Source organism: Magnolia sinica, chromosome 15, assembly GCF_029962835.1.
Source record: "Magnolia sinica isolate HGM2019 chromosome 15, MsV1, whole genome shotgun sequence".
NCBI lineage: Eukaryota > Viridiplantae > Streptophyta > Magnoliopsida > Magnoliales > Magnoliaceae > Magnolia > Magnolia sinica.
Window position 1 is genome coordinate 18888527 of NC_080587.1, and position 22599 is coordinate 18911125.

The following is a 22599-nucleotide window of genomic DNA, read 5'->3' on the forward strand; positions in this document are numbered from 1 at the left end:
AGGAAAGCTGAAATTGAGCATGGCAAACTGAAAATTGAGCGTGGCAAACTAGAAATTGAGCAACGCAAACATGAAATTGAGTGAGACAAGAATGAAATTCATTGAGGCAAACATGAAATTTATCAATGCAAACATTAAATTGAGCGAGCCTAGCATGAGATCGAGTTGGGCAAACATTAACTTGAGCAATTCTACCATGAAATTGAGTTAGGCGAACATTGAATTGAGCGAGCCTAGCATGAAATTGAGTTGGGCAAACATTGAATTGAGCGAGCCTACCATGAAATTGAGCTGGGCAAACATTGAATTGAGCTAGCATAGCATTAAATTGAGCTGGGCAAACATGAAATTGAGCGACTCTAAAATGAAATTGAGTGAGCCCTAAATTTAAATTGAGTGAGCTTCAAATGGAATTAAACAAGTTTCATATGAATTTGAACGATCAACGCATAAAATTGACTAAGCCTAACAAATGAAATTGTAAGAGCCTGACATGAAATTCACCGAACTTCATATAAAATTCGACGAGTAGTCAATCAATTGTTGTTGACTTCCGCTCGTCTCAATTTTCGTGAGTTCTTTCTTCAAATTAAAGTGTGCAATGGCTAAGTTTGACCAAACACCTTTGCTGAATTACAAGCTGAATTTCCACAGGTACTTAGTTAATCGTTGTTCAATACTACAAAGGAAAGAATCTATAAACCACACTAGGATTATTTTTTTTAAATAACTGTACCTCCAGTAACCGTTGCCTCACTCAACGCAAGTTGAGGAGGAATGCTTTCAAATGAGGGATTAATTTGTACCTTTTCGAAGATTGGAGGTGCAACCACTTTGAAGGATTCCACGTAACCCTCACCAAGATAGAAAATGTCAAATGTAGAATGATAATATGGAGATGATAAAGTTCGAATTTTAGTAAGGAAAATGATAAGTAAAACGGCCGTGCGTCGGTTTTTCGTTGCAATGGAACGTAGGGATGCGTACTGAGAAAAAGCGCATGTGTTTTCTGTTAAAGGGAGAGGAAAGGCAACGGCAGTAAAAAGGAGGGGTAGTTTCGTCCTCAAAACTTGGTAACTTAAGTTTGTCTTCCTTCATAAAAACCGCTGGGTAAAAGGTTTTGTCTACACTGAGATTTTGACTTGCTTAATTTTTGGGACCATTTACTAAAATGATCCTAAAAATCTGATGTTTATGAGGTTGAGCTGTGTGGGCCCACCGTGATGTGTGTGGAACATCTACCCCATCAGCCAGATGCATCATTCCATGGTGGGCCACGGGCTTAAAAATCAAGTCAATCCATAACTTTGGTGGGACACACCACATACAACAGTTGAAAGGGTTTACCCTCCCATTAAAACATTCCTAATCATTTATTGGGCCCACTGAGATGTGATTCACAAATCCAGCCCATCCATTGTATGTGTCCCACTTGGATGAGGGGTCAGACCAAGTTTCAGCCGCATTCAAAACTCAGGTGGGCCCCATCGCATCCCCGCAGGTTAGATTGCTAGGATCGTTTGATCATTTAGGATTTTGTGTTGTGGTCCATCCTGGCCAGGGCACATGAGATGAAGCATACATATCTATGGTGGTCCGTCAAGTTTTGTCCCATCACCAAACCCATGGCTCAAAAACCAAACCTGATGGGTCCCATCATCAAGTTACCAATTGCAATCAATATCATCACCATGCGTGTCCATAGTGTAGATTGTATGAACACAATTCGATGTGTCTTTGAGGTCAGTCAATACATTATTAAGGAAGGTGGCCCACCATAAAAGGATTAGCACTGCCAGCTCTTGTCGCTTTCCATGTGCTTTCTTTATACTTATCTTTTACGTCTTATTTCTCCCACTCGATAGAAAATATCATTTAAACCACAATTTCATAATTTTTTCATTCTGCATTTTCACTACTTTCCGTCCTTTCCTTTGGTCATTACTACCTGTGTGGAGAGAAAGGTAGCAGAGAGAATTCTTTCTCCATTTTCATCATCTTCCCTCTTCCTCTTCTCCATTATCATAAGTGTGTTGTGGTCCACTTGTGTGAATGGTTTTTTTCACTCTCTGCTCCTAATACATTATTTGGCAGGGCTGTCTTGGCTTCTTTCAAGTGAAATAGTTTGGTGAGATATTTCTTAGTTTAGAGGATTAGATCGGCATCAAACTCTTTGCCGTAAAAATCTGTTTTTGCGGATTGTGATCGTGCCAAGGTAAGATCTTAACCATCTATCTTTAGATTGTCTGTTCTTATCTCCGTTCCTGAAAATTTGATACTTAAAAATACCGAGTTTTTGCTACCAACACTGGTTCACTCCACTAAGTAAATGAGATGTCTTATAAATCATGTCAATCCAACCATCAAGTGGTCAACCATGAATATTTGGAGGCTTATGTTATGGCCCGTTTAGCCTAATATTCTAGGTGTCCAATTTTTTTGGTGGAGCATCCTCTGGACGATTTAGATGTCATACATGGACCGTGATGGTCCAATTCTTGTCTAGTGTCCTCTTACACAATAAGAGGGCATTAGGGTCATTTGGTACATATTCCTCGGATCCCTATAATGGTGAAATTGATTGTGACCGGTCACTAGTCTTTATTCAATCTTAAATTATTTTAATTAATGTCAATCGTAAATCCAAGCACCGTCTTAGCAAATTGATGTAGGACAGGTCACAAACACTTTCATGGTAAAGAGTAGGACAGGTCACAAACACTTTCATGCTAAAGATGGACCAGAGAAGGCCTGATCTGAGGCAGAAGTGATCCGGACCGTCAGAACCTTAAAACAGTCATATCTCGCAAACTGGGATAAGTTTTTCGACATATCATATATGATTTTGGAATAGGAGAAGCTACTTTAGCCAACCAACCTACTACACCGAGTTGCCCATGCCGGATTTGCAAGATTCCATCATATCAACAGTCAAAAGTCCCTTTTATTTTCATTTTTACCATAAACAGTAATTTTTATCTAGAGTAGAATTTTTTATCTTTTGAGTTGTAAGAGGCATGCCCAACAAGAAAATAGCTTAGAAAAGTTAGGGAATAATGTGGTTAGCCCAAATTGGACACTTACTATCTTTGGCTGAAAGCCATGAAGTCTAGTAGAAATCATGATAATCTGACACTTATAGTAAGTCATGTTTTTAGGGTGTTTGAGTTAGAGTCTGAGTCTAAAACTATGTCTTAATTAAGTTTGAGTTTATTATTTAGAGGATTGTAATTTCATTTTTTTTTATTATCAATCAATTTATTAGAAATTATTTATACTTTTACCCCTCATGGATTGGAGGAAGCTCTGTCATGAGTTTAGAGAGTTCCATGGATTTGAAGTAGATATCCCCTGAGGAAGATGGTGATCTACCTCATCACGTCCGTCCCTGCGTCACAAGTAGAAGTATTGATCTTGATGGCTACCCTTGTTCTTTTAAAAGAGCTTTGTCATGCCACATGCGAGCATATACTGTCATGTCACGAAATCTAATCTATCCTCCGAAGAGAGAAATGAAGATGCAAATTGAAGTACTGACTATCTTAATGGAAATTCATGGCTAGTCACCTTTTGCTCAGTCCATTCATGAATGGAGCATGGTTGGATGATCAAGACCACCCATCAGCTCACCTGGAAAAACAAACTCATGGGAGAATCTATCTGACATTCTCTGTTATTCTCCATTGAATGTGGAATTTAAGCTGATTTTTATGAGTACCAGGATGTTACTTGGAAGGATAGGATCATCCAATTGATGTCATATTTATATAGTGGCCCATCAACCGTAGACTTTGTGAGATTGACATATCAAAGGGTCCACCCATGAGCCACGTTAGCCTTATCAAACAATAGATAAACATAAAGGTAGGGTTCTGACGCAGGGGAGGATGTGATGAGGTTGATCATCGTCTTCCTCGATTGATAAATACTTTGAATCTACAAGAGAAAATCTTGAATCCATGAGAAAAAATAGAATTTCTTAGAAGTTTTAATTGATAGATTTAAATAAAAAAAAAAGATTTTAACACTTTTAAATAACCTTAAATGAACCCTAAAATCGTAATCAAAGGTCCTTAATCGAATAAGAAAATAATTTTAGAAAAATACGTAAATTTTTGCTACCTGCATGCCTATCGTCGACCTGCTGAGTTGATAGGTCGAAACAACCAAAAAGTGTCCAGAGATTTAATTTTTTTTTAAAAAAATAAATGTGATTTTTAACCTATCAATCGATTTGTCGACTTATCGAAGTGGATTTCGACCCATTGACAAGATCTGTCAAACTGTCTAAACTGGCAAAAATCAGCTAGCAAACCATCTGAAATAATATTTCAACCTGTCGAACAATATTTCGACCTTTCTAAACTGACAGAAATTAGTCAACAAGCAATTCCAAATTTCAGGTGAAATTTCAACATGACGACCACAAAGGTCGACTAGTCCAATTATGCTGAATTTTTGTTGATTCCTCCTTAGGCTTATTCTGATCCATATGCATTAGGAATATGCTTGATCCTCATCCTACATTCGGTCCATTAAAAAAAAAAAAGAAAAAAAAAGAAAAAGTGAGCTAATAGCCCTCTTAAAATCTAGGGATTTTTCTAATGGTTGCTGTATTTTGTCCTACAGAATAAAACTTCCTGTTTTTAAACTATATTTTATAGAACCATCTACCATTTTCACTGTCAAATCTCCATCATTAACATTTAGTCTCTCATTTAAAAGCATTTGGAACAGTGCACACTAGCCACATTAGTGAGGCCATACCCAGCAGTCACGAGCTAGGTGAGGCCCACTGTTTGTAAGAAATCCACAGTATCACCCATCAATTTCACCATATCATTTTAGTTTGTGAGCCTAGAAATGATGGAAATCCAAAACTCAAGTTGGCCACATGCAGGCAATGGTAAAGAGGAAAATATTTACCATTGTAACCTTCCAAGGGTATATTGTGATGTTTATATGCCATCCAAAATGGTCATAAGATCATTCCCATAGGGTTGAACGGAAAACGCAAAAATACTATCCTGATCCAAAACTTCTATGAACAGTCAGTGTTAGCACCTTCCTGCCTTGTGGCATACTTCAGTCTTGGATCTGCCTCATTTTTTGGCCCACCCCCTAAAATGACAAGGCAGAATGGGATGAAATTGTCTTAAACATCATGGTGGGCCTGAGTGTTTCAAGGGCTTCCATTCAATTGAAACTCATTATTACTGCATGCATCATGCATTACTGTGCCACAAATCTATGCGCCATATGATGTATGTGTTTCATCCATACAGTCCATCTGTTTTACCAGCTCATTTTAGGGCATGAGCCCAAAAATAAAGCTGATCCAAAGCTCAGGTCAACCACAAAAATAAAGCTGATCCAAAGCTCAGGTCAACCACACCAATGAAAAAGTGGGGATAATGAGGCCCACCATTGAAACCTACCTAGGACCCATCATGATGTTTTTGAGATATCACCCCATCCATCTGTTTTTCTGGCTCATAATAAGGGGTGGCCCAAAAATGAGGCAAATCCAAAACTCAGTGAGCCACATAAGATGAAATAATAAGGAGCGCAATGCCTAGTGTTGAAACCTTTCTGGATCCATTGTGATATTTATATGCCATCTAAATTGCCTTACCCTATGATGAAGGTAGGGCTCACCATGATACATTTTGAGAAATTCAACCCAGGCATCCATTTTTTAACAACTCATGTTAGTGGGTGGGCCAAAAAATGAAGCAGATCCAAATCTTTGGTGGGCCACATTGAAGGAAACAGTGGAGATTGAATGGCCACAATTGAAAATTTCCCAGGGCCCACCATGTTGTTTATATACATCCATACTGGCCATAAGGTCATTCCCACCCCCCGAAATCATACGTAGACATGATTGGCAGGGTGGATATTTCAAAAGATTATTGGGCCTCATAACTGGGCCCACTACCTAAAACGAGCTGAAAAAATGGCCAAGAAGGTGTATTTCTCAAAACATCAAAGTGAATGCAGATTGGGTGCGACGCCCATTAGGACCTAGCTAGAGATGGACCGTCCTCTTGGGAGCTCTATGGAGCCCACCTTGAAGTATGGGCTATCCATGTCGTTGATCCATTTTGCCGGATCATTTTAGGGCAAGATCCCAAAAAGGATGCAAATCAAATGCTCTAGTGGACCACACTACAGGAAGTAATGGTGACAATGACGCCTACCATGATGTTTATTTGCCATCCAACATATTCATAAGGTCACATAGATCTAGATGAAGGGAAAACATAAATATTAGTTTGATACAAAACTTTTGTAGTCCCCAACAAGTTTTCAACAATAGGTGTTGAATCCCCATTGCTTCATGTAGTGTGGTTCACTTGTGCCTTCCAACTGCCTCCTTTTTGTGCTCATACTCTAAAATGATCAGTCAAAATGGATGGAAAGAGTAGATAAAACACATATATTGCAGTGGGCCTTATAGAGCCCCTATCAGGACCGTCTGTCTCTAACTAGGTCCTGGTGGGGGTAGAACCCAAATTGAGTCCCATCAGGGTGAGGCATTTATGTTTCAAAGGTGCGCCGGTGTAGTTTCAACAGCGGGAGTCCAATACAATTGTTTCAAGTCATGTGGTTGTTGAGTATTAGATATGTCTCATATTTGGGCCCACCCCCTAATGAGATGGTGAAATTGTTAGAGGGGCTAGGTTTCTTAAAAACATTATGCTGGCCACATGCATTTTTGGAGCTCCTCTAAATAGTTGTTAAATACCATTGTTTTGAGTTGAGCAGTTCACTTGAGTGTTGGATTGCCTCATATTTGAGCCCACCCTCTAAAATAAGCTAACAAAAATGGTGAATAGGTGGGATTTCTCCAAAACATCATGGTGGACTACATGAATTTTTGGAACTCCTCCATTGTAACATTGGGTGTTCAATACCACTGTTTCAAGCCATGTAGCCCATTTTAATTTTGGATATTCATCATGTTGGGCCCACCAACTAAAATAAGTTGGAAAAACTAGCGCACGGGATGAATTTCTATCACAGTGGGCCATATGAGTTTAATGAGCTGAAGAAAATGGGGGGCAGGGTGGATTTCTCAAAAATATCATGGTGGGCCATGAATGTTTCAACGGTGGGCTAGTGTTGTTTCATCTGTGGACCGCATGAATCCGATTTTCTATTTGGACAGGCAGCGTTCTGTTAGTCACAAGTCAAATATGGAAAAAGCAGCTGTTTTTTCAGAAAGAGTCTAAAATTGGGCCATTTTGGGCTTATGGCCCAAAAGGGAGGTGGCTGAAGGTTGACCAATCTCTTCCCAGAACCAGCCTCTTCTTCTGAGAAGGATTTCTTTGAATCAAACATGGAATTCCTTGGTCACTTGCAAGGTCATTAGCTGCTCGACATGAATAGATTTTTAGATACGGGCCCACCTGAATTGGTCCTGATTGTGCCGGATGATTCCCTGCCCAAAGAGATCATTTGTTCCTTTTATACATGTGTATTTGAAACCTTAGAATTTAAGCAATGCATCTAGTGGAAATGTTATAACCTCCCTATTCTGGTACTCGACATCATGTGGTGATCCTCAGTCCATCTGGTGATCCAGTAATCGACACCAATCAGCAAAAAAATTACATTAGTTGTCACAGTGATGTCGAAAATTCGAGTCACAGGAGTGGCGCCATCCAGCTAGAAAGATATTTTCATTTCCAAACTGTGATGGGCCATGAAGGCTTGATGGCTGTCTGGATCACCTGTTAAATTATTTCAAGCTTATGCATACCATTGGATGTTTCTAACCATCTGATCGGTTGTCCGCAGTTCTCCGTTAGAAAAAAAGGAATATGATTACCCATTTATGTTAAAGAGAGGCTGTAGATGGGATTGTTAGGATTGTTTGATCATTGAGTCTTTTGGGCTGTGGCCCATGACTGACAGAGCACATGAGATGAAGTATACATGTCTATGGTGGTACCTCGAATTGTGTCCCATCACTAAATCCATGGCAAAAGAAAACCAAATGGGTCCCATCAAGTGATCAGTTACAATCAAGGTCACCATACATATCTATGGTGGAGAATGCAGTGAACACAATTTGAGGTACTCTAGCCTGAGAGCTTCCTTTCCTATTGAAACATGAACAGTTAAAAGTATCCTGCTTTCTCAAGGAAATTGGCTCATCACATTGATGTTATTGAAGCAATAGCATTGGCATCTTGGTGCTTTCCATTGGCTTTCTTTTTGTTTCTGTTTTTATTCCTTTTTCTCCCACTTGATGGAAAATAGCATATACGCCCACAGTTTGATTATTTTCCATTTCACATTTATCACCATTTTCAGTTCTTTGGCATTTCTACAGTACCAAGAAAAGATGGCAGAAGTATTTCTCTCTGCTCTTGTTCAGACAATGATGGGGAACTTGAATTCTCTACTTCTGCAAGAGTTTGACACAGCGTGGGGTGTCGAGAAAGAATTGGGGAAGCTGGAGAGCATGTTGTCGACGATCCATGCAGTACTTCAAGACGCAGACAAGCAGCAAGAGCAGAGCAAGGCGCTGAGGGATTGGCTAATGAAGCTTAAGGGTGTGGCCTATGATGCAGATGACTTGATAGATGAGTTCTTAACAGAAGCTTTTCGGCGGAAAGTGAGGACACGTCCTGCTATTATGAATAGAGTGCGTAACTTCTCTTCTCTTCCAAACTCACTTGTATTTCGCCTGAAGATGGGGAGTAGGATAAAGGAGATTGGGGAGAGATTATATGCAATTGCAAAGGAGAGGAAGTTCCATTTGAGAGATGGACCTGTAGATCCGCCGGTCAATACTGAAGAGAGACTGCAAACAGACTCTTGGATTGAGTCGGAAGTTTTTGGCAGAGATGACGATAAGAAGATAATTGCAGAGTCGTTGATTCATGTTGGTACTCAAGAAGATGTCTCGATCATCCCCATAGTTGGTATGGGGGGCCTTGGGAAGACCACACTTGCACAATTCGCTTACAATGATGAGAGGGTAACCAAGCATTTCGAGCTAAGGATGTGGGTTTGTGTGTCGGACAATTTCGATGTGATGAGGGTAATAAAATTAATCATTGAATCAGCAAATGGTAGCAAATGTGATCTCGAAGGCATGGATTCACTGCAGCATGGCCTCCAACAAAAGCTAAGTGGGAAGAAGTTTTTACTCGTGTTGGATGATGTGTGGGAAGAAAATCCTGAGAAGTGGAATGCACTGAAAAAATCTCTCAGAGGTGCCAGGGGTAGTAAAATCATAGTTACTACCCGTAATGAAAATGTTGCTTCAATCATGGGCACTCTCCCTTCACACCATTTGCCAATATTATCAGATGATGATTGTTGGTCTCTGTTCAGGCAACGAGCGTTTGGGCATGGAAGACAAGAACATCCAAACCTAGTAATGCTTGGAAAGGAAATCATGAAGAAGTGCAGGGGTGTTCCTTTGGCAGCGAAAGCACTCGGAAGCTTGATGTACCTTAAAACAGAGGAAAGCCAGTGGTTGATTGTCAAAGAAAGTGAAATTTGGAATATACAATTAGAAAAGAATCCCATTTTACCTGCTCTAAGGTTGAGTTATTTTCATCTGCCTTTTCATTTGAAGCAATGCTTTGCATACTGCTCATTATTTCCAAAAGATTATAGAATCGAGAAGGATAAACTGATCCAACTTTGGATGGCCGAAGGTTTCATTCAATCATCCGTCAGAAGTAACCACATGGAAAACATCGGTGGAGAGTATTTTAATAATCTATTACAGCGGTCCTTCTTTCAAGATGTTGAGAAAGATGATGATGGGAATATAGTATGGTGCAAGATGCATGACCTCATGCATGATCTTGCACGCTTTGTTGCAGAGACTGAATGCTCGATTGTGCAGGTCGAGAATGCAGAGAGCATCCGTAACATATCTCGCCGTTTGTCCTTGGAGTGTGGGTATAGCAGGAAGGTCCAAACATTCCCAAAGGCCTTGAAGAAAGTAAACCATTTGCGAACACTGCTGCTCGGAAGATGGAATGTCAACATGCCCGGAAGATGGAAGAATGTCAGCGTTCCTTGTGAACTTTTTGTACATTTTATGTGCTTACGCGTGTTAGATTTAAGCAAAGCCAACGTTACTAAGGAGTTGTTGGTTTCAATCGGCAAGTTGAAACACTTAAGATACCTCGACTTGTCTCATACTAAAATAGCAGCCCTTCCAGAATCCATCTGCACCCTTCCCCATTTGCAAACCCTGAGACTCTTGCAGTGTCATGATCTTGCAGAGTTACCAAGGTACATGAGCAAAATGATTAGCTTAAGACATCTTGAAATAGAACGGTATTATCATAAATTGACCCATATGCCAGCTAATATGGGAGAATTAAAGTTCCTTCAGACCTTGCCAATATTCATCATTGGTAAGGATAGAGGATGTGGTATAAAAGAGCTGCAAGACCTAAACCTTCGAGGAAGCTTGATTATTCGAAACCTCGAGAACGTGATGAGTAGAGCAGATGCACAGGAAGCAAACTTGAAGGAGAAGCCAAACCTTCATAAGTTATGCTTTTCATGGGGTTCATGGGGTCAGGATATTGATCTTAAGTTGACAGGAAATGTTGAGGAAACCTTTGAAGGTCTCCGACCACATTCGAATCTCAAAAGGTTGGAGGTCAAAGGGTACGTGGGTGTCAGATTTCCGCATTGGATGACTTCTTCGAATCTGGTTGAAATCTCACTAATCGATTGCAGAAGATGCGAACAGCTCCCCCAGCTTGGCCAATTACCATTGCTTAAGGTTCTTGTGATACAGGGAATGCATGCTGTGAAATCTATTGGCAACCATTTCTATGGTGACAATGTTGCATAGGGATTCCCGTCACTGAAAGTACTCTGGTTGGTAGATATGCCTAATTTAGAGGAGTGGTCAGGATTCAACGGAAGAGAAGTACTCCCCTGCCTTAACGAACTATCTGTCGTCAGATGCCCAAAGTTAACAACACTTCCATGCCTTCAGTCTCTGAAAATATTGACGTTGAATGATAGTAACGAGATGTTGTTAGGTTCAGTGGCAAACCTAACCTCGCTTTCCTACTTGAAGATTGTAGATTTCAAGGAGCTAAGGTCGTTGTCGGGTGGGTTGTTCCCAAATCATACCCGTCTCTTGACCCTAGAAATTTGGAGTTGCCCAAAGCTTGAGTCTCTGTCGGGGGAGCTTGGAAACCTTGCTGCTCTAGAGTCTCTTTCTGTTAATGTCTGTGATGAGCTGGTATCATTGCCGGAGGAGTTACAAAACCTCACCTCTCTCCAGAAGCTAGATATTTATAGGTGCAATGGTCTAACGTTTTTGAGACTACAAGGCTTGAGCTCTCTTAAACATCTTACCATTGAGTATTGTAAAAGCCTAACGAGTTTGATGGGGGGCCTGCAACACCTCACTGCCTTACAATCCTTGTACATTAATAAATGTCCGGAGCTGGCTTCTTTACCAGAGGATATGCAACACCTAATGTCCCTTCGACAACTTAGAATCTGGGACTGTGATAAGTTGACATGTTTGCCGGAAGGGCTAAAACATGTCACAACACTGCAAGAGCTAAGTATCTGGGGTTTGAAAAGTCCAAGGGCTCTGCCGGAGTGGATAGGAAACCTCTCCTCGCTTCAATATTTGCACATTGAAGATTGTGATAAATTGGGGTGTTTGCCATCCGGGTTGCAACTCCTAACAAACCTCCAAACTCTACAAATCAAAGGCTGTCCCCAATTAGAGAAGCGATGCGAGAAGGAGAAAGGCGAGGATTGGCACTACATAGCAGACATCCCAGATATCGAGATTGGATATACCAAATCCGAATCCGAATCCGAATCCGAATCTGCGAGAGGAGGCAAAGGGTGTGGTCGTCTGTTGGGGTTGAAGAGGAGATAGCATCAACGCTCTCCCTTCCTTCCTTCCTTCCTTCCTTCCTTCCTTCCTTCCTTCCTTCCTTCCCTCCTTTTGTAAGTATCGCACTTCTCACTCAAACCTATCTATCTTTGCTTTTTAATTTCCCATTTTTTACCACAAAAGCATGATTTTCTTTTTTATTTTTATTAACTATTAAACTGTGGTAAAATGGCCCAACCACTTGCCTCCTTTCTATTTTTATTAACTATTAAACTGTGGTAAAAGCGTATTGATACGTGGATGCGGCTGTTTGAAATCTTCGCGGAAGAGCGAATTTCAGCTCGCTTCACCTCTTAGAAGTGAAAACTGTGGGGCCCACCATGATGTATGCGTTATATCTACGCCGTCCATTCGTTATATCATATCATTTTAGGAAATGAACCCAAAAATGAGGCATAAGAATATCAAGTGGACCACACCAAAGGAAGCAGTGGGAGTAACTACTCAACAGAAAATAGTGGGTTCTATGGTGGCGTGATTACTCCCACTGCTTGTGGTCAACTTGAGCTTTGGATATGCTCCATTTTTTGGTTCATGGACTAGAATGACATGAAAAAATGAATGGAGGGCATGGATATAACACATGAATCTCACTAGTGTATTTGACCTTCTATATATATATATAGGAAAAAGGTACCATGCGCTCGAGCTGACGAGTCCGTCCCATGAGGTCGAGCTGGATGGGACCCACCGTGATGCGTTTCGAACATCTACCCCATCAATCGATGCACTATTCCATCGTGGGCCTAGGTCTCAAAAATCAATTTAATCCGTGACTTTTGTGGGCCACACTACATACAGAACTGGGGAGGGGACGTGCACCATTAAAACATCTATAATCGTTTTTTGGGCCCACCGAGATGTTGTTTGCAAATCCAGCCCATCCATTATGTGTGTCCCACTTTGAAGACGGTTCAGACCAAGTTTCAGCAGCATTCAAAACTCAGGTAGGCCCCACCAAGTGCTTTTATATGTTTTAACGGTGTCTTCACATGATTTTAGATGGTATGGCCCACCTGAGTTCCGTATACGGCTGATTTTTGGAATATCCCATAATTTAGAGGGTACCCATCAAATGCACGGTGTTGATGGTCGACACAAATCACGGTGGGGCCCACACAGCTCGACCTCACGGTTGCTTATCGTGGGGTCGAGCGCATAGTACCTAAACCCATATATATATATATATATATATAAGGGGCATAAATCTTTTTTAAGCAAACACTACGCATAGGAATTTGGAAAACAAACAATCCAAATGTAGATTATCCAGGTTTTTGGAAGAAAAAGAAAATGCCAATTTTTTTGAAGGAAAACTGTGGAAAGAAATGTCTCTTACTTTGTTGTTTCAACCAGCAAGAAACATCACATCCGCATAAAATTCTTTCCTTTTCACAATTATATTTTGGATTCCACTGATGCAAACAAACAGGTAGATCATCCTTTTATGGACATTGGCTTGTTCTTAGTAATTAGATCAGACAAAATTCCATGCTCAACAATTATACATTGGAGGATGTTATTATGCATTAACACACTTACCATCATTATATATACCCATAATGAAGTAAATTCCAAAGGAACTATGGGTCACATTTATGCAAACTGAAAAACAAACAAACGGTGTCATACAAATTCCATGTCTATGCATTGTCAACCACCTCCTCTTTTGGTAGATGCATTGTATGGTTCCTAATTCCTTTCCATGGTTAACTGATTTTTTAGCAAACAGAACATTTAAACACCATCATTTCGTTGAGGAATGCAAGTGGGAGTGGCTCAAATGACATGGTGAAGGGGCCTAGCAGCACACGTGACAATGTGACACTCTTGTGGGAGACTGAACAGGGCCACTGGTGATTGAACCAAATATCAGGCCGGTCTGCTTATCAGGTGGGTGACAAGTCTACTTGAATGTGAAGCAATGGTTATTTTCTTTGAAAAGTTTTCATTTTTCTATTACTAGTTTCGTGCAACCGATATGTGGACCACACCGAGTTTTGGAAGTTCATATTCACAGTGGAACGTCATGTTTACACAATTTGAGGTTTTCTGAGGAGGCACTCTCCCCTTGTCTCACTATGTGACGATTTAGACCGTCCATCTAGAAGTTCACACAAAAGATGGTCCACACAGAGAAAATCTTAATCGTATAAAAGCGACTTGAAACAATGGAACATATGTTATGGGACCTCGAAGATGAAATATTAGTGAGATTTCTCATGTGGACATGTTATAGGACCTTCTAGATGTATGGTTTGGATCATCATATCATGGAGTAAACAGGCAAGCTAATTTGGCGATCCTTGCTAATATATCTCATCTAGTACTACACTGTCAATGGATTAATACTCAACTTCTCTATTCTCTTTACTTTATTTTGAACTCAACTTTTTTTTTTTTTTGCCCATATATTTCTTAGACATATTCCAACGCTTGTTGCATTCTCTTGTAAGAAACTTTGGTTTTGATCATCACAGCCTATTGAACAGTGTTGGGAGGATGATTGAGAAGATCACCTACTACCAGCAACTTCTTGTACCATAACAGTTTTCTTGCCAACATACCACTTGTGTAGGAAATCAGTACTATGGAAAAAATATATGCCCCCCTTTCTAAAAAATTAGGCTGATCAGATCTATAGGTGGGTCAAACCTGTATGTTGAGTAAGACTGTTGTCTGTCCATTGATTCCAATGGTATCGCCCACCTGATGAGTGCACTAGCCTAATTTTTGTGCCAGGTGATCTTCATGGTTATGCCCACCAATTTCATAGTACTGCTGTTATACACAAGCAGTATGTACTACACTGGCAGGATACAACATCGCAAGTTTGTTGTACCTTGCCTGTAGGTGATCGGTTCTCGGGCTGATTTCTTAAATTGGTATTTGGTCATTTCTTAATACTGACAGATATTTGGGATTAGAGCATGCTTAAGGATGGCAGAGACAACATGAAATTTGTCTTTTCAAGCTAATTGGGATGGGATCCTCAAACAGAGTGGAGTTCTTGGCTATTGGAACTGACGAGGAGATTTTCATGAATTGATAGCAGACGGAGACTCTATAATGCTGTCTCTTCGGCCTCTAGGAAGTGCATTTCTGCTTTGAAGCCGAGCCCTATCTTGAATGAATTAAGGTTGTGCTCCTACTTGTTAGAAATCTGGCCCATGTGTAGAATCCCAGTAGTTCTTTTAATTGTATTGTTGATTTTCTTGCAGAGCAGAATATTGGGGTTTGCTAATTTCACACGGAAGCCCTGCCATCCACATGCAGGCACATGTTCCACTCTTAAGATCTTCTGCTGTAAAATCAGGCCACCGACAAACAAGATGAATGGATGAGTAGAATTTTCGAGGTACAAATCATGTCTTGGAATTTTTCCAAAGTTCTCTTTAGAATTGTTGAAAAGAAAACAGCCCATCATACTTGTCCTTTGAGGGTCCTTACTCATGTCTCGGTGGTAGACTCGCAAGAGTCTCAACATGATGTCATGTGTTTGAGTATCCATTGTGGTGAAATTTCACTGCGGTGTGAGTTTGTGGGTGTGGGTGGGGTGTGAGTGTGCGTGTAAGAAAAAAAATACGTGTCCTCTGGAATTGTCAATTGGTCTTATGTATTGTGACCTGATGAAATTGAATTCATTGTCTGCCTTTTTCATTCTTTTAGGAAATAGTGATTATTTACTAGAACAATTATTTGGGATTTCATGCTTTCTTTTGTAGGTAATTGAATTTTCATACTTCTGGAATTGTTAATTGTGATTTTTGTTTTTGCAGACCCAATCTGGTAGAATTTATTGCCTTCATGGTTGTTCATTTTTTTATTTGATAAAGCCCACCTCAATCTTATTACATTTTCAATAAAGAGAATTTATTCTTTATTTTTTATTCTTATCAATTGATGTTCGACATGTGATTTCAAAAAGAACAAAACCCATTCACCAAGTTCTTTTATCAAATCAAGAATTGGATTTTGCTTCTTGCAACCTGATTTTGTAAGAAGCATTCTCTTTGTTCTCATTCTTTTACATTTTCAGTAATCTAGAACCCTCAATTTAAAGAGCATCTCTTCAATTATCCTGCTTTCATAAAGTGCGAATTAGGTAATATGTGCTCATTTGAGATGTCTGAGTAATAAAGAGTAATTCTGTTGCTAGAAAGAGTTTTGAGAAGGGGAAGAACCAGATTAAGATGGAGAAATCGGAGATTGCAGGTTATAGACAGAATACATTCCTAAATGATGAACGAAATCTTGGACAAAGTCAACTATCAATTCTATGTGAAACAGATCTTTTTTCTCATGTTGACTCATTAGAAAGCTTACCATCTTTGTTGGACGCGGGTAATTTCTTCTTCCTACATCTATTTTACGAATGCTTAGAACGGAAACTGCAATCTTGACTAGTTATAGGCAAGTTTTTTCTATGTCATAGTTTTAGACTTTTTGTATCTACTAATCATATATCCAGACATCATTAGTTTTCAGGATTTCCTCTCATTTTTATTATTTTCGCCATCTCTCTCTCTCTCTCTCTCTCTCTCTCTCTCTCTCTCTCTCTCTATATATATATATATATATATATATATATATGTGTGTGTGTGTGTGTGTGTGTGTGTGTGTGTGTGTGTGTGTGTGTGTGTGTGCGCGTGTGTGTGTAATAAGACACTGTATATTCTAGAAAATTCAGTGCTCAACACCGTTGACACTCAATTTTCTTCTCACATCTAGCAGTATTTATGTACTTTTTGTTTGGGTCATAGTTTTACTATTGGAATACATTTTCCTATTTCTTATGCATATGGTGTTTGGAACCAAGAGGGAATATATGTTAATAAAAACATACTTTGATTGACACTCATTATTAAATACCATGGTAGAGAGAAGTTTCTTAACTTTTTGGTAAAAACTGTGATGACGGAATATCACACTCTCCTCCACACACACACACACACACACACACACATAATATACACACCAACCTGGCGATAATGGTTGGTGTCTATCAGCATGCATTTTTAATAGGAGCTCTTCATTCCATATTGACCCCATATGACGTACCATATAATAAAACAACTTTCAATGTCATTACAATCAGTTGTATGCTGAAACCCAGCTTTTTTTACAAAAATTTTAGTTTCCAGATTTGCCTATAAAAATAATATCATATTTTCAAAAGAAAAGTTCTTAGAAAAGGGTGGTGGATGCCTTTTGGAGAGCTGATCATGGACCCTTCTTTGCCAATCAACCATTTAAAGCCAACCCCAACTTACTGGGAGAAAGGCTAAGATGATGATGGTGATAATATACTCGTGGGCCTTTGCATGTCCATCTTTTAGATTCTCTATACAAAATGGAGAACAATCTCTGTATACAAAGCTATGTATCATTCCTTCCCATTGAGGCTATAGGATCTATGGGTTTGGATTTTATAGTACCTAAAACAGTAATATTAGTGGAAATATTTCTGAAAATGTTTGGCCATGTCTACAGGGGCATCCTTGTCTGCAGATACCTATTCATGGCAACATACGGAAGCTTAAGTGAAGATATTGACTTTCTGATGGCTCAATGGTACATGCATGGTTTTCTTAATGCATGTGGATAATAACTAGTTTTAGATAGAAAAAAAAATTAATCCAAGTTACTGTTATGTTGCAGAGATGCCAACTACTTGGTGGAATTTTCAGATACAGGTTGAACCTCCTACTCCAATTCACCATTGACAAACGGGATACAATTTTTCTCCTTCCAACAAGTACCGTTCTATTAACGGATCTGAGCAAACTTCCATTCAATACAACAGCTTGGATTAGAGAAGCCAGACCTGGTGCCTCTCATCCATGTTCAAGTCTCTGAGGGAAAAGGGGGATACAAGTCAAAGTAAAGGTTGCCTTCTTTGCAATTGAGTGCCTATGACTCAGTTCATTCATGGATGAGGCCCACTTGACTGCATGGTCAAATGATCAAGACCAGCACCCATCTGCTTGCCTCTACCGTTGAGGATGATTGTACAGAAGACTCACTTGAGCTGCCTAATTAAGCTGCATAGTCAGATTATGAAGACAACATGTCTGCTCACATCTATCGCTTGTGGGTGATTGTACACAAAACAAGTGGATTGGAGAATCCTACCTGTCTGATTTTCTCTGCTGAGTGTAGACTATTGGCTCAATGTTTTCATCACTGTTTCCTTGAAGGCTGTTACTGAGAAAGATAGGATTGTCCTATTGATTTGATATTTATACAGTTGACTGTCAACCACAGGACTTATAAGATTGACATACCAGATAATACACATACACCCATGAGTTGTGCAGGCCCAGTCAAGCAGTGGACCCTTAGACATAAGGGCAAGCTCCAAATTGAAAATGAGTCAATAGGTCTCTTGTTTGTTAAGGGTGGGCAATTTTGTCTTCAAAAGGGATTCTTCAAATTGAGCATAGATGTTCCTCATCGCTTGTGAGTTCATCAGCTAGCTAGGCTTCATGAATAGCTTTTGGGAAGTAATGGACACTTTACTAGCTGTTTGTAGCTTTATCCATGTGTTCAGTTAGAAAGCGAATGTATGTAAAACAGATCTGCAGTATAACTGTTATGCTTATTACAAGTAATCAAACCGGTTTTATGTGTGATGTTTATGTTAAGGAATTGATCAGCCATTGTATTTATTGTTTGGTTGTGGATATCTCTGTTTAACCTTTTGTTCATACTATGAAATTTGCTGAGTTCAGTTCAATGTTGACTCAATTCAGTTCAATGTTGATTCAATTCTGTTTAACCTTTTGTGCCTATTGTTGCAATATTCTTGTTTGTTTACATTATTTGCCCCTCTTTAAATCCTGGATTCTTTAAGATTTGTAAGATCTGTTCTAATGGGATGCTTTTCTCTTCTAGGCTTGTCTTCTTTCAGTAATTTGAGTAGTCCTTGAAAGACATTCAGTGATAAGTGGCCGAGAAGAGCAAAAAGGTGATTTGTTTTATCTTGTTTGCAACAAGCAACATAATTACTCATCATTTATTTCTCCAATGAAATGCATACTGAAATATTTTCATGTACTAGCAACAGGAATAACAAAATTATAAAAGTAAGATTGAGATTGTGCTTTGTTTACCATTGGGAGTACTTATGTTTTGTTGTGTTTTGATATGGTCCCCTTGCTTCTTATATTCTCTTATGATTCCTAACCTAATTTTGTGTCTGTCTGTATCTCTTGACTGTCAATTTCTCCAGAAATCATTCATAAGGCAGGATCACAAGATTGATGTAAAATCTTTTTTCAATGAAAGGTAGAGTTACATCTGCAGACATTCAATACAAGTGTCTCACAAAAAGTTGAAACATATGCTGCTGACCCAAGCCATTCATCACATGGACCTCATGATGAATGTCTTCACCTAGGATCAGGACTGTCCATTCATCAGGTGAGCCACACTTGTTTTGAGAAAAAGGATACTTAAAATATGGATAACCAATGGTACACAGGTGGCCCACCTATCCACCTGATTAATGGAGTTACTGTTTCTCCACCAGGACACTTTCGCCAAGAGGTAGACCTGATGAATGGAATGGATCTGATACATGTATCACGTATGCCACGCGAACACATGTGAGGGCCTTTCTGTTTGTCCTCTGCAGAAGTGCATGTACAAGAAGCACTCCTCTTAACTGCGAATGTAAAATTTCTATGCAGGAATTGGGAAATCGGTTACAACGGTTGTAAGGAATGCTCAGTGATGTGAAGTGTAGATTGAGGTGGTGTTTTGTTTATAGCTGGAGTTCCTAGGAGTTAAAAGCTCTTGCACTGTTTGTGTTTGTACTGTATGCATAGAAGCTGACACATTTGGCCTAAATATTTTTGTGAGCATGAAATGTTTTTAACGACTTATCAACTTGGCAAGAGAACAGAATGCTGGAACTAGGCAAAATATTACATTTTTTTATTTAGAATTATTTTTTTTGGCAGCTGTTGGACCATACCAGGAAGTGTCAAGAATGCAGCCCAAGTTGGAGCAGTGGAAGAACATGTAGTGATTTTTTTTTATTCAAATAAAAATACTAGGTAATTCTATCTTCTCTATTTTCAAGATGTGTATGCTATTTCTAATGTAGTGAAAGCCCCATCGGCAGTAGCTTTTGCCATATTATCTCTGTAAGTAAGTCCTTCATCCAAGGAACTGAGAGATTATATGGCTGGGATCAGTTATAAAAGGACTTAAGACTGATACATTGTATTTAAAGAGATAAAATACTATTAGACAACTGGTTTAATACTTGTACTCTATCTTAAGGGCATGTGTACACCGTAAACATCAGCTAAATTTCAAAAGGACGGATCACCTACAATCAGTTGTATGCTAAAATCCAGCTTGTTATGCCAAAATTTCTGTTTCCAGTTTTTCATATGAAAATGATATCATTTATTTTCAAAACCAAAGTGCTTAGAAAAGGGTAGCCAATGCCCGTTGGGCGGCCAACCGTGACAATCTACCATTTAAAGTCAACCCCACCTTACTGGGAGAATGACTAAGATAATGATGTTGATTGATGATATATTTGCCAGCCTTTGCATGCCCATTTTTTAAATTCTCTCTATCTAAAATAGAGAACGGTCTATATGTACAAAGATATGCATCATTTCTTCCTATCTAGGCTATAGGATTTATAGGTTTGGATTTTATAGTACCTCAAACAGTAATATTAGTAGAAATACTTCTGAAAACATTTAGCAATGTCTACACTCTACAGGGAGATCACTGTCTGCAGTTGCCTAATCATGGCATCATACGGGTGCTTAAGTGAAGATCTCAACTCTCCGATGGCTCAATGGTACATGCATTGTTTCCTTAATGTATATGGATAATTATAATTAGTCCATACAAGGTTATAGAGTAAAATTTTAATCCAAGTTACTGTTCTGTTGCAGAGACGCCACGTACTTGGTGGAAATTTCAAATACAAGTCGAATCTTGATCTCCAATCTCCCTATTGAAAACCTGGCTACAATTTTGCCCCTTCCAACAAATACCATTCTATAAATGGATTCAGTCAAATTTCCGTCCAATACAACATCTTGGATTAGAGAAGCGGTGCCTCTCATCCCTTTCATGTTCAAGTCTTTGAGGGAAAGGGGGGTACTAGTCAATGTAAAGGCCGGCAACGGCGCCAAAAACTTGTTCACTCCCAAGTATAGGGTTGTGATGTAGTAATAAACTCGGTAAGACCGAGGTCGAATCCACAGGGACTGATACCTGTACGTTATCTGAAACCAAGTAAAAATAGAACTAGACTAAGATATGATCTAAACCAAATAGAATTTCAGAAATAATTGTGGAATAATTATCTAAAACTTTAAGGAATTCAGAGGAAGGAAACTAGGGATTCAGAGGATCCACTTGTAGAGATCAGGGAAATCTTATGCCTGCATCAAGGGGTATGGAATTCAAACTGAACTTACTTGATTTGGTTTTCAAGAGATGAAAGGTATATGAATTAGAATGGATTCCATCATCTAACCATGCCCAGGAGACAAGGCCAACAACAGGATTAAACTAATTACCAACCAATCAACAATGTATGAGGATCAGGAAGGGTACTGTCATCCTACCATGCCCGTGGGACAATGGTGAACAACAGGGCTTCCTGACTTTACAAACATGAAAAGGGAAAAAAGTAATACTCAAAATCATCGCAGATCCATTGTAATTTCAGTCACAACAAACCCTTAAAAATAACTGAAAGTACTCTTTTTAATTTGAACAAAAATCAATATCAGTCCATCTAAACAATAGGCACCAGCAAAGTATCTCCCATCAGACCACAAGCTTCACCTCTTAGCCCTAGCTAAGAGGTTTAGCCACACATTGGCATGATGTGGATGAATCTCTTAAACAAATTAAAAATGAAAGAAAAAAATAAACAAAGCAAAATACCAAATCATCCACTTTTTCCACGTGCCAGCCGTTTCTTCTTTCCTTCTCTTTTGTTTTTCTTTCTTTCTTTTTTTTTTTTTTCTTCCCCTGACGTGCAGCAGCCTTCCTCCGTTACAGCAGAAAACGCCCTGCCTCTTGTGCACAGCAGCTGCACTCCTCCCGTACACAGCAGCAACCAAAACCGCCAGCCACGTCCCTGCCGCACTTGATCGGATGCACACCAAAAACTCCCCCCTTACACGAACACCTCCTCCCTCCTTTTATCTTTCTTCTCATCCTTGCTGTGGAGTCCTGGCAGGACTCTACTGCGAAAGAACGTTTGGTGATAGGATTGGGCTCTGAATCACGCAGCAGAGAGATTTTCTGCGTCAGAACGTTCGGTGGGACCCACTTTATCTATCATTTGAGAGATCCGTGCCGTCCAACAGCTTCTCCTCAGAATTTCGACCGATCATGGTCTGTTTTGATCCTCTGTTGATGCTGCCCATGGAAGAATTCCTGTTGTAATGATATTCGAACGGTCCTTTTGTGATCGTTGTAGCGGCCACGTATGCGTGCATGGCTGAAAACGGCCAGCATGGTTCTGACAAAATTGAGTCCCTCTACATGATGGACGGACCGGATTGATGATTTGGTTCGCGTCGATGGCCCACTAAGATCGTCCGCAACCTCTGTTACGCAGCAGAGCGTGCGCGGTCGGACGCTGTGAAGGCGGCGAGCCTCTGGTTGGTGCCGTGTGTAGAATC

The 22599-nt window shown here is 39.7% G+C and overlaps 1 protein-coding gene and 1 long non-coding RNA gene across 3 annotated transcripts; both read left to right on the forward strand.

Moving 5' to 3' along the window:
- The first annotated feature begins 1830 nt into the window (after window positions 1–1830).
- Window positions 1831–10846, forward strand: LOC131226843 (putative disease resistance protein RGA3). Its single transcript, XM_058222563.1, has 3 exons — window positions 1831–1964; window positions 2095–2215; window positions 8345–10846. The coding sequence occupies exon 3, from the start codon at window positions 8357–8359 to the stop codon at window positions 10844–10846; it is 2490 nt and encodes an 829-aa protein (XP_058078546.1). The 5' UTR covers window positions 1831–1964; window positions 2095–2215; window positions 8345–8356.
- A 5742-nt stretch (window positions 10847–16588) lies between these two features.
- Window positions 16589–21068, forward strand: LOC131227598 (uncharacterized). Of its 2 annotated transcripts, XR_009162383.1 has the most exons (8): window positions 16589–17494; window positions 17582–18013; window positions 18818–18890; window positions 19155–19210; window positions 19615–19676; window positions 19888–19983; window positions 20670–20750; window positions 20848–21068. It is a non-coding gene; the product is annotated as an uncharacterized LOC131227598 (long non-coding RNA). The 2 variants fall into 2 exon arrangements; XR_009162382.1 differs by having other exon boundaries at window positions 16592–18013.
- Window positions 21069–22599: the final 1531 nt, after the last annotated feature.